This window comes from Crocodylus porosus, unplaced genomic scaffold (genome assembly GCF_001723895.1).
Source record: "Crocodylus porosus isolate Cpor-Errol unplaced genomic scaffold, CroPor_comp1, whole genome shotgun sequence".
In the NCBI taxonomy this organism is placed as follows: Eukaryota; Metazoa; Chordata; order Crocodylia; family Crocodylidae; genus Crocodylus; species Crocodylus porosus.
This window is the reverse complement of record NW_017728940.1, coordinates 83,457-94,993: the sequence shown is the minus strand read 5'-3', so window position 1 is coordinate 94,993 and position 11,537 is coordinate 83,457. Positions and strand designations below refer to the sequence as shown.

The 11,537-nt window shown below is 57.0% G+C and overlaps 1 protein-coding gene and 1 long non-coding RNA gene across 9 annotated transcripts in view; both read right to left on the bottom strand.

Annotated features, from left to right (window-relative positions):
- Positions 1 to 634: 634 nt before the first annotated feature.
- Positions 635 to 5,445, bottom strand: LOC109318565. Of its 4 annotated transcripts, XR_002103276.1 has the most exons (4): positions 4,547 to 4,742; positions 3,324 to 3,924; positions 2,554 to 2,695; positions 635 to 664 (listed from the first exon to the last, which is right to left on the bottom strand). It is a non-coding gene; the product is annotated as an uncharacterized LOC109318565 (long non-coding RNA). The 4 variants fall into 4 exon arrangements; XR_002103275.1 differs by lacking the exon at positions 635 to 664 and having other exon boundaries at positions 2,450 to 2,695; positions 4,547 to 4,740; XR_002103277.1 differs by lacking the exons at positions 635 to 664; positions 2,554 to 2,695 and adding an exon at positions 5,297 to 5,445 and having other exon boundaries at positions 2,813 to 3,924; positions 4,547 to 4,651.
- A 5,328-nt stretch (positions 5,446 to 10,773) lies between these two features.
- The window catches only part of THRAP3 (thyroid hormone receptor associated protein 3), a 55,726-nt gene continuing 54,962 nt past the window's right edge, over positions 10,774 to 11,537 (bottom strand). For all 5 annotated transcript variants that reach the window (XM_019547883.1, XM_019547882.1, XM_019547886.1 and 2 more), the window contains one exon: positions 10,774 to 11,017. In XM_019547883.1, the coding sequence (XP_019403428.1) occupies positions 10,796 to 11,017 (222 nt within the window). In that variant the 3' untranslated portion in view covers positions 10,774 to 10,795. The remainder of the gene's footprint in view (positions 11,018 to 11,537) is intronic.

Here is an 11,537-nt window from a genome sequence, read left to right as displayed (position 1 = left end):
TATGCAGGTGGAGATATGCAGAACTGGAGATCTATAGAAAGGCAGATATTTAAGGCTGGAGATATTTAGAGCTGGAGATGTTCAGAGTGGTAGATATACAGAGCTGTAGAAATATGAAGGTGGAGATATGCAGAACTGGAGATCTATAGAAAGGCAGATATAGAGAGCTGGAGATCTATAGCAAACTAGAAAGAAACACCAGTGACAAACCCAGAGAGACAGAACAAAGGGCAGTTCCCAGAACGGAAAGGAGGCCAGTGGCAGCAGAGGCAGGGACACAAGCGCCCACTCCTCTGCCTCAGCATGCTCAAGGCCAAGATCTGCACCCACATGCCAGGGGCAAACCCTGAAACCACCGATACACACTCAAAGGCTTTTTTCAGCCTTTATAAAGAACAAGGACTCACAGGCAGGCTAAACCCAACCCAGGCTTACACCATCCAGCTCTGGGGCACCCCAGGAGGCTAAAACCCCCATGGAAGCAAGAAGCTCAAGACACTATCTATCACACGTTAGGGGTTTCCTCCCTCACCCAAAAAACCCCAACGCAAACAACACTCACCACCCACCCCACTAACCACTAAACATCGTGTTCCTTCGTCTTCTGTCAGCGTGGCACAAAACTCCCCGCGTCCCTCTTCCCCCACAGGATATGTACAGGCTTCTGCAAATGGAACAAAAGCCTTGTCAGCCCAAAGAGGGGATGCAACAGCACAAAGTCAGAGACAGGGAAAGCTCCTCTCCAACCCTCCGGCGCACACATCCACCCCGTGTCACGGGGCAGGGCCCAGGAGTGGCCGTGATCTCTCCTGCGCCCCTACCGTGCCAAGTTGCCCTTCCAGCACCCTCATCTCGCCCACCACATCTTTGCTGTTTATGTAATAGTAACGGGAGGCTGCCTTCCCCAGGCTTCTTGGACCCGGAGCTCTTGCCCTATACGGATCTCTCTTGGTGCACCCCCCCTAGGGCGTCGCTTGGCTCCTTCCGCCCCCAATACCACACCCAAGCCTCGCCGGTGTTCCGGACGGTCTCGTGTCTCTGTGGACGTGCCCTCCCTGGGGACTCTCCGGTATACGCTCCCTCCCCGGGGCCTCTCTGATATGCACGCCCTCTCTGGGCACGCGCCCTGCCCTCTCCAGGCTCTTGCTCGCGCGCTCCGCCCTTCCGGGCTCTTTAGACTTGCCCTCGCTCCTTTCAGGGGCTTCCCGATCGACTTGCCCTTGTCTGGGCTTCTCCTGTATCCTCATCCTCACCGGACGCTCTAATCTTATGCTTGCCCTTTGCAGGGCCTCTCCGGTATACGCACCCTCTCGGGGGCCTCTCTGATATGCGTGCTCCCTCTGAGCTTCTAATCGCGTGCCCGCCCTTCTGGGGCCTTTGAACCTAGTCTGCCCTACCTGGGCTCCCTATTCCCATATTCATGGCCGCTCTATGGCCTGCCTTGCGTTTCTCGCGCTCCCCTGCTCCCACCGGGGCCTACGCTCACGCTCCTCGTGCCTTTTCGCGCTCTGGCCCCACCGGGGCCTACACTCGCGCTCCTCGCCCACTCTGGGCCTCGCTCGCGCCCTTCCCATGCTTGGGGCTCAGGTGGCCCATAGCCGTGCCTGGCCCCCTGACCCTTTCTCTGGGTCGTATACACCACTGGGCTTTACTCCCGATAGCGCCCCCACTGGGCTGGGGCCGAGACACCCCTTAATTCCTCCCGAGGTCACCCCACTGGGGCCGGGGTCAGGACACCCCAAAACGCCGTGCCTCATCCACAGTGCCAGCTCTGGCACCAACCGCTGCGCCCTCCCTGGGCACACCCCAAAACGCAGCGCCCTCTGCGCTGCCAGGAACCCCCCTGTTCTGCTGGGGGTCTCCCCTGAGGCCACCTTCTTCCCCTACAGCCTCACCCAGTCCTCCGGTAACAAAGCCCTGAGCCCACCGGCCGTAACACAAAATCAGCCTCCCGGCTATAACGTTCCGCGCCACCCCGGCTCTCCATCGAGCCTCCGCGATAGAGGCCTCTCTGTCCCATCAACCCGCAGATGCTCAAGCAGCCCTGCCTCGCTCTGCTCAGCAGCAGAGCTCCAGCTTCTCAGCCTGTCAGAGGGGAACTGATCTCTGGTCTCAGCCTGGCTGCTTATAAAGGCCAGGCCCTGCCCCCTTCCAGTCAGCTGACCCAATCAGTTGCCTAAGCAACCTTCAGCTGTGCTGCCCTGCTGATTGGCAGCCAAGCCCTATTACCAATGCCAGTAGCAGGCACCCTAGAGCCCTGCTACACAACCCCCACTCCAGGGGTTGAGCCTCCTGAGGAGCGGGGCACAGAGGTGCCCTGCAACACCCCCCTACTCCCTAGCCAAGCTCTCAAAAGGCTCGTTTGTGGCCTCCCGGAGCTGCATATTCCCAGGCAGTCCAAACGCGACGCACCACAGCAACCACCGTACACAGAGTACGACCTGCAAAGATCCATGCGCGACAGCTCCGGGAAACGTGAAAGAACAAGCGTGCAACGAGCGGTCAGACTGGAACACAAAGACACGGCACCACTCCGAGGAAGCTCAAACCCACCGCAGGCTCCAGACAGGTGACGTCACAGGGGCAGAGGCCTCACGCCACAGAAACCCGGAAGTCACGAGAGACTTTCTTCTACACCATCTCTGCAGCTCTTCGCCTCATCTTCAGCGCCCGAAGCCTTGGCAAGGCGGCTCCTCTGCGCGCGCGCAAACGAAACGCCATGAGATGCTTGCCACTGCCAACAACTCAGAAGCCTCACAGCACTGGGGGCAGCAGACCCTCCCTGCCAAGGCCCCCTAGGCAACTTAATTTTTTCTTTTTTACCACCCCCACCCAGCCCATAGCTGCGAGGGTGCAGGCAGAGCCCTCTCAGGTCTTTCCCCTTGCAAGGCAAGGGAAGCAATTCAGATGTACAAACACAGGCCTCCTGCCAGTTCTGGGATGAGCAGAGAACAACTGCAGTGACTTGGAAGAGAAGACAAACAGGAAGGCACACGGACACAAGACAAGCCATTCCCAGCACTGGTGGGAGAGCCTGTGGCAAGACAAACAGCTAGGCAGAGATGCGCACCATCTCCTGCCCCAGGAAAACCTGGCGAGGGCCAGACAACAACACCCGAATGCTGGACTAAACCCAGCTCAGGGACCCCCAACACCCAATGCCAGGGGCAGGCAGGGATGCTCAAGCCTCATACAGAGCCAGATGAGGGACCCCTGCCGACAGCATGCCACCACAAGAGAGGAGGGAAACTTCAATCCCACCAGCACCCTGCCCGAGTCTTCCCACCACACCCAGACACCCTCCCATGCCAAACACAAAACACCTTCTAGCATCCTGATCCTCTGGCTCCTTCACTACTGCCCTGCTCCGGTCCCTGCAACCTCACCCTTTCCTCCCGCACACACCAGGACCCTGCGATACAGAGAACAGGTGTTCACCCCAAGGGGAAGAACAACACACTGGTAAAGGGAACCACCGGGGGAATTCCCACCCCACACGTCCGGCCAAGGGAGCACCTCAACACACCGCTACGGGCACACAGCAGGGGGAAGGCCTCAGCCCTGAGATCCAGCGCTCGCCACACCTGGCATCACTGTGCTCCTTCAGCCCTCCTGCATCCCATCCCTTGCCCAAACAGGACGGAGGCACCCGCTGAGGGCGCAAAAGAAAAACCTCGGCATGAAAAACCTCAAAGGGCAAAACAGGAATAACGGCTAGACTCAGACAACCCCACACTGCTCCAAGAAAGGAAACCCCTTACCAACTGCACAATCTGTCCATCCAGAGCTGCAACCTGCAAGCAGCAAATACCTCCATCCAGGTGACCACGTGAGCATGGCTTCATGCCATCTCCAACTCCTTGCACGCCATAACACCTCCAGGTCTCGGCACCTCTTCCTCACTCAGGACCAGACTTTGTTCATCTTGCCAAATGTGTTCACAACACCAAAAATTAACCACGGCAATTAACACTCGCAACATGATGTGCAGGTCTCACAGCACCAAAGGGGCAGCACCCCCTCCCTCCATCCCAGCCAGGGCTACAAACAGCAGCTGGCACTGCCCCCAAAAACAAGCCGCAGGGGGCTGCAGCTAGACCCCCCCCCAAGTGACCAGACCAATTTAAGTGCAAACACAACCCTCCTTTCAGTCCTGGGAAGAGCAAAGGAACAAGTGCTGCAGTGATTTTTAAGAACAGAGGGACAAAGACAGACACCGGTGACACGTCCACGGAGACGAGACAAAGGCAATCCCCAGCACTAGAAGGAGGCATGTGGCAAGAGCTACAGCCAGGCAGAGACCCAATCCTTCGCCCCACTGCAATGTGGAGATTGTCCATCTTTACACAGACTCAGAGCAACTCTGGGCCAAGCCAGCCCAGCCGTACAGCGCTCAGCTCGGAGGCACTCCTGGCTTCCATGGCCCTCTGCTCGAGTAGTCCTGCCCTGGAAGTGTGCAGCTCAGGACACCAACTCAGAGCAGGGACTTCCAAGCCCAACCAGACACCCCCAGCCAAAACACCACCCCTGCTTGAGGTAAGCCCACCTTGCATCATGCTATTCCCCCCTGCTCTATCCTCCATCACCGTGGCACAACTCCACTTCTTTGCATCCATCTCTAACCTAAAGTCACTCCACAAGGGCCAGGATCCTGAAAGAAAAAACAAGCCATGAAGCCAAAAGGGTCAATCAAGACCAGACTGAGAGGCAGGGGAAATCCCACCCCCGAGCAACATGCACACACATCCAGGTCACACCACCCAGTGGCTCCAAGCTCACAAAAGCCATCCCTGCTCCTTGCCTAGGAAGGATATTCTACATACAACATCTCTCACACACAGGCCATGCAACCACCTGGGGTTTAAAGTCATTACTCACCGCAGACATGCTGCTCCTTCTCCACCTTTCACATCAACCCTGCTCACTTCAGGGGGAAGGTGGGGGCAGGGGGGAGACGTGCAAAGACAAATAAGAAAGAACACATCACTATAACCAAAAGGTGAAAGGACAAAGCAACAAAATGACAAATCAAAGACAACCCCACACCCCTCCAAGCAAGCTTCCACCTGCCCCTGGCTCTGACCATGTCATGCTCCAAGGCAGCTAACGGCACAGGAGCAAAGGCCTCACCGCAGGGAATCCAGAAGCACACACCCAGCCACTTGCTCCCTCCTCTACCCTCCACGACTCATCAGCTTTGAGTCTCTTCATTACGCTACTACTTTCTCAGACCTTAGAAACTTTGGCAAAGGCCAACCAACACCTCCGCCCCCCACAACCAAAAATAACCAGGTACAGGCAACTCCACTTAGGGGCCTCACAGCACAGAGGGCAAAACAACTCCCACCCAAAGAGTTACGGAAGCAGAACTATGCCACCCCGCACCCCCTGCATAGGAAACGGTCATCCCCTCCATAAACTTTCCCCTTCCACAGGAATGGAGTCAATCAGCAGAACAGCGCACAGCCATCCTGCCCATCCTGGCTCCAGAGATTTTATTAACAATCTATCCTAATAATTATTCCATCTGTCCAGAGCACTCTGATGGGTTATCTTGGCACCCAATCACAATGCTCAATGAAACAACCGCAGTGCTCTGGAGCCTCCCCACAGCTGGAGGCACGCTCCAGGTGTGCGGGAGGGGGTCAGAGAAGAGAGGTCAGGCTCCTCACTGCTTTCCCCCCCACCCCTCAGCAGAGCCTGCGAATACAAGCAGCTGCGGGTTGCACAGCCCCCAAGTTGTAGGGGGGGGCCAGGTGTTTCCCTCTGCAGCAGCCATTTCCCCCAGGGCTGCCCAGGCAGGGTGCTAGGTGTGTGGGTGCAGCCCCAGCTCACAGCCTGCACCTGCTGGATCCAACAGTGCACGGGCTTCTGGAAGCCTGGCTGTGCTCAGAGAAGCTCGGGCTGGACGGGTTTCCAGTGCCCCGAGAGTGCAAGAGTGACTCTTGAAATCAAATTACTGAAAGGAGCGTTTCCAGGGGGCAGAGAGAGGGACTTCTGGTGGCAAAGGTCAGGGGCTATGGGATAAGACTCGCAGCCACAGGAGAGCGACCAAGGGGCAGGGCACCTATCGAGGGGCAAAGCTGCAACAGGTGCCACCACTTGGCATCAGCAATTTTGTTGGGTGCAGGGCCACTTACCATGTTCAAGTAGGCAGTCAAAGGGTACCTAACAATCCTGTGCTTCACTAAACACTTTTGCAAGAACAATTTAATTCCTAGTGTTTTGCAGGCTGCAGCTAGTAAACCAATATTAAAAACCACAGCTAAGCCAATATAGAACAAAGCAGCGCCCATGACCGCAGGCCTGGGCAACAGCCACCGCTGGCAGATGGGTGCTCAAGCTTCTGCACCGCCGGTCGAGAGAGAAAAACCAGGCCCCTGAAAGCCAGGGCCAGCCCCTACTCAGGAAGTTTAGGAGGAACTGGCACACAAGGGCAGACTCTCCGGTGCCACAGGCAGCAGCAGCCCCTGGCACCGCAGGCCCCTGCTGGAAAACCACGGCCTGCAAGCGCGAAGCTCAGGACACCATCCCACCCCGGGACTGCTCACCCCCCAGCCCCACACAAGACGTACATTTCTGCCAGGCCCCAAAACCAGCCGGCTACAGCTGGCTCCTGACACCCGCATGGTCAAGCCTGCCCCCCGCCCCGGCAGGCCAGGCCAGGTGCAGCTGGGGGCATCTCGGGCCAAGGCCCAGGCCACGCAGGGGCCCCGGAGCCCAGGGGACACTCCTCGCACCCGGGCCCCGCGGACCCCCCCTTCCCCTGGGACACCAGACACCGCGGCAGAGAGACCCGCCTACACTCATGGCCATTAGCACCACTCCCAGGCCAGGACTCAGACCGAGGGCGAGTCTCAGCCAACACCCCCCAAAGCAACCCCCGGCCCCCAGCAAAGCCGGGGCCTCCAGGCCCCCGAGGGAGAGGAGCCCACGGAGCAGCGCGTCCGCTGGAAGGAACGGAGGGATTTAACAAAACAAAAAGACAAAGCCCAGGAGCGCGGGAGACACAAGGCAGCACCGTCGCCGGCACGGGGGGACCGGGCACGGCCAGCCCACACGGGCGGCCCCGCAACAGGAGCCGGGCGCTCCCCGCCGCGAGGCTCCTTCCCCCCGCCCCGCCTCCAGGGCCCCAAAGCCGGCCCACCGAGCCCCGCCCCTTCCGGTCACGTGACTCGCCGGCCCGCGCCTCGGCTTTTCACGGGACTGGAGCCCCGAGCTCCGGGACTGGTTTCCCGGCCAGGCCTTCAGGAAGAGCTCCCGGGCCCGCCCTCCGCAGCACCCAGTGTCCCACCGCGCCAAGTGGGGCGCCAACCGCCCCCGGCTCCTGCCAGCCGCCCTCCGACCACACCGCACACCCCGGCGCCGCCGCAGGGGCAGCGTGCGCTCGGTCTGGCGCTGCCCTCCCCGTCTGCCACCGCCGTCCTCAGGTATCCCAGTCCCGCAGCAGCCGGGCTGTGTAGTCCTCCGGGACAGGGCAGCAGGCGCAGGGCACGCCACCCACGGAGGTCCGACCTCCTCCGAGGAAGCGGGAGTGAGCGTCAGGCGTCACCGCAGCAAGCGCCCCGTTGTCACGTGGAGCTGGGCAAAATCTTGTCCCGTGACAGTGCGGTACGAGCACTTGTTTCCAGCAGAGGTCCTTTCCCAAGCTTGGCGCTAATGCCATAACCCCCAGCACCTCTGCAGGTGAGACACCTGACCCAGTTAGCCAGGGAAGAACACCTGGACCAGACCCAGTTACCCAGAACAGGGCTTTAAACCTAACCCCCAGGTGCTGGCATCTGGTTCCTACCACAGACCTCTGCATCAGGGGGCGGGCAGAAAGCCAAAGGTGAGAGAAACTCCACCCGTCGGTGACTCGTTGCTGGTCAGACCCCCCCCCCCCACCCCGCTGGGGAGAACGGGTGTGGTGCTGCACTAGTGCGTGGGGTTTGACTGGCAAGCGCAAGCTGCAGATTGGTCTCCTGCCTCTTAGCGGACTGGGTGGCCACCACTGGATGCATTGTAAGGGGATCTGCCTTGACCATTTCAAGGGTAATCATCAAGGGAACCGTAGCTGCGTGTTATTTCTGTGCTTGTGGTCGCCTGCGAGGTTCTGAGCGCAGACCGGCTGTAGTCTCGAAATGAACAGGGATCCGGGCGAGCGAGGCCTTTTTCCCCCTGCTCTCTCCGCCTCTGTCGCCCGGCGGCGCCGAGCCGCGTTGTCGTCTCCCGGCCGCGGTGCCCCGTGTGGCGCGCGGGGGGCAGCAGGGAATCGGTACAATAGCTCAGGCCGGACACGGGGACGGCTCCGGAGAAGGGCCCGCGCCTGTGCGCAGCCGGACCAATCAGCGTGCAGAGCAGGGAACGCCGCCACCAATCGCGTGGGGAAAGAGTTGCTTCTGGCGGCGGCCAACCACGAAGAGGACTGGCAAGGCAGCTCGTCACCGCCTACGGAACCGTTCCAGCGAATTGCGGCGCTCCTGGCAGCGGCCAATGGGAAGGCGAACCCTGGATCCGGCCTCGCCCGCACGGGCCGGTGTTACCCGAGGCCGGGTCCGCGAAGCCCAGGGAAAGGAGCCGGAGCCGGAACCGGCGCCAGGGGGCAGGGAGGGGGGAGGGCCGGGCCCGGCCCCTGGCGGGGAGATAGTGAACGGTTTCTCAGCTGCCCTTTGCAGGGCTGGGGGGAGACCCGCGAGGGACACGGACGTCAGGCCCCAGGAAGGGACAGGGTTAGTTAGGTCAGACTCCACCACCAGTGTTCCTCATATAAAGGTGCTACAGTGGACCTTAATCCCCACGCCTGTGGTCCCAGGTGGGATGGCAGACCACATACTGGCAAGGGGAAGTGCTTTGTCTGAGAGTCAGCTCCCTCCTGGCCCCAACCACACAGGGAACAGCTGCCAAGGCAAATCCAAAGTGCTTCTGTGATGTGGTCAAGCTGCTCAGTGCTCCAATGACCATGCACTGTCCTGGTCTTCCTTACTAGAGCATCGGTCAACGCCCCACCTGGTGGAGCGCGTTCCACAGGGCTTCATCTCGTTCCCACTGTTGATCGTGAACCCCAGAGCAGCAAATTCTCATGCCTGTAAGTGTAAAGCCCTGCACCTCATAACAACCAGGCAGCAACACCTTCCTTTTTAGTGTCATTAAACCTGGAAATAGAGTGAAGCCAACAGGCAGCTGCAAACCACTAGATGCTAGGGACAGTGAAGGTGTCATTCAGGACCCCACTGTGGCATGGCAGCACCACAGGCAATTTTCTTAGGGCTCTTAGTTCCAGTACAGTACAACAGCAGCAGCTCTGATTCCACAGCTTGAGGCTCCTGTTGGCCAGCGTTGGACACTAAGCTTTGTATCCAGCATGAGAAAGAAAGCAGAGCTTACAACCTCCTGCTTAATTCATTGTATTTTTATTTGCATGAGGAGCTGAAACAAACTTGGGGGGTTGCTAAACAGGAACTGTTCAAATCCAAACAAACCAAACTATGGGGGGAGAGGGAAGCACAGCAATCCTAGGGAAGGGAAGGCAGACAGGGTTGGGGCAGGGAAGTTGGTGTCTTTACAACACGTGTACACTCGGCACCTGTGCATGATGAACATGCCTCTCCCCCAACAGGTTCCAACTCAACTAGCAAAGAACTGTTTGCAAAACCTTTCCAGAAACATTCTAAAGTTGAAGAAACAAACTGGAACCTCCTGCCTTGGCCGGCCCAGGAGGGAACGGCTTTGCTGCTTTTATAAAAAGATTAATAAAAAATATTGAAAAAATTCCATCTCCTTTTATATACTTTTTTAACCTAGTAGAATTCTTAAGGTTTAGAAAACTATATTACCTTGGAAAGAGTACTCAAGTTCACAACCAGCTGCAAAGAGGATACACACATTGTCTACAAGCAGTTTGGGATTCCAGCACACGCACGCACCAGGTCTAGCAGCATACACACTAACACTGGTGGGAAGAGCGGGTGCATTTTTACCATGCTAACTTTAACTGTCAACATAAAAGAGAAAAAAAGGGGGCGATTTAAAACAGACCCTAAACTCAACTGGTAGATAGGAAAAAAGAGTTTTTAAAAGATAAATCGTAGCCATTTGGTCCCAACTTGAAGATAACTTGTAGATGTTTATTCACATGCTGCACTGTTATCTTATTTATAAGAACCAAAAATAGTTTCCAAAAATTATTGTTCTTAACTGGTGTTACTACATAAGCAAAGGCCTAAAACAAGTAGAGTATGAGATTAAAAAATAGAATACACCAGAGGGAGAACATTTGAACTGGTGAATTAATTCCCCACCTGTATCATCTCAAATCATAGAAGAGAAACATGAAAAAATGTCAATACAACTGGGTAAGACAGACACAAACCAAAATATCCACACAGTCTTCAAAGCCTGCTGCCAACCCCCCCCCCCCCCCCCCAAAAAAAACCAAAAAAAAAAAACCCCATAACCGGCCATCCAACAAGGTCACAGAGCTGAGAGACAGAGAGAGAGGGAGAAAGGAAGAGGAGAGTGAGCGAGCAGGCTTCTATCCGACATCTGACCTTACTCAGTCCAGCAGGTAAAGTCTTTGGGAAAGACAGACTCCAAGAGTGGATCTGAATGCAAATGATTTGATTGGTTTTAGCCCACATTCTCAGAAGCAGAACTTGGAAGCCACAGTTAACCTGGGACAATTTCTAAGCTTGCCTCTGGCTATGGTCAGCATGTCAGTGTCCCCTGGCCATCTCCAACACTATCAGCTGGACCTTGCCCCCAACCCCCACCACTCCCCATGCCAGGGCTCTCTGGGGACATGCAGGCACGGGGGCTACTCAGCTGCGGACTGCAGGTTGTCCTTCTCCTCCCGGTTCTCTGCCCCACTTTCATCGTCCTCAATCTCTCCCTCCTCTCCACTGAACTTGTCATGGGCCCATTTGGGACTTGTGCTTGATTTCCGGAACATGAAGCGGCCTCTTCCCCGGGGAAAAGCACCTCGGCCACGGCCCCGGTTCACCCACTTCTCGCTACCTTCACCTTCTCGGTCATCGTGCTGTAGAGGAGAGAAAACAACAGCGTTGGCAAACATCGGCAAGCCATGCCCATCAGCCAGGGAAAGACGATTAGTACACCCCCCACCCCTAAAGCATTTCAAATGGGCAGTGCTCCCACATGACTCAACCTCCTTCTGCATTTATGCCATCTACACCAAAGTCAGATGACTTGGTGACTTTCAACACATGAAAGGGTGCAAGTGTGCGTTTGGGATTGTTCCTCGAGCAAGTTTCCCCCTCTGCTTTTGCATACATTTCCCCTCTTCTGCACAGAGTTCTTTGCAGCAGCCAGTACCAAGAGGTGCCCAGGGGTCAAAGCCCTCCATAGGCAACAGACCTGCAGCTGACTGCACTTGTCCAACTAGAAGTTACTCCGGGGAAGGTTTTATCCCATGCCCCATCTAACCTTAAGCTGCTCTTTATGCAGGGCTTCTGGGCAGAGCAATTCGCCCCCAAACACCCTGCCATCTCATGGAAACACTACTGGCCCAGCTATTTTTTTTTTTTTTTTTAGGCCAT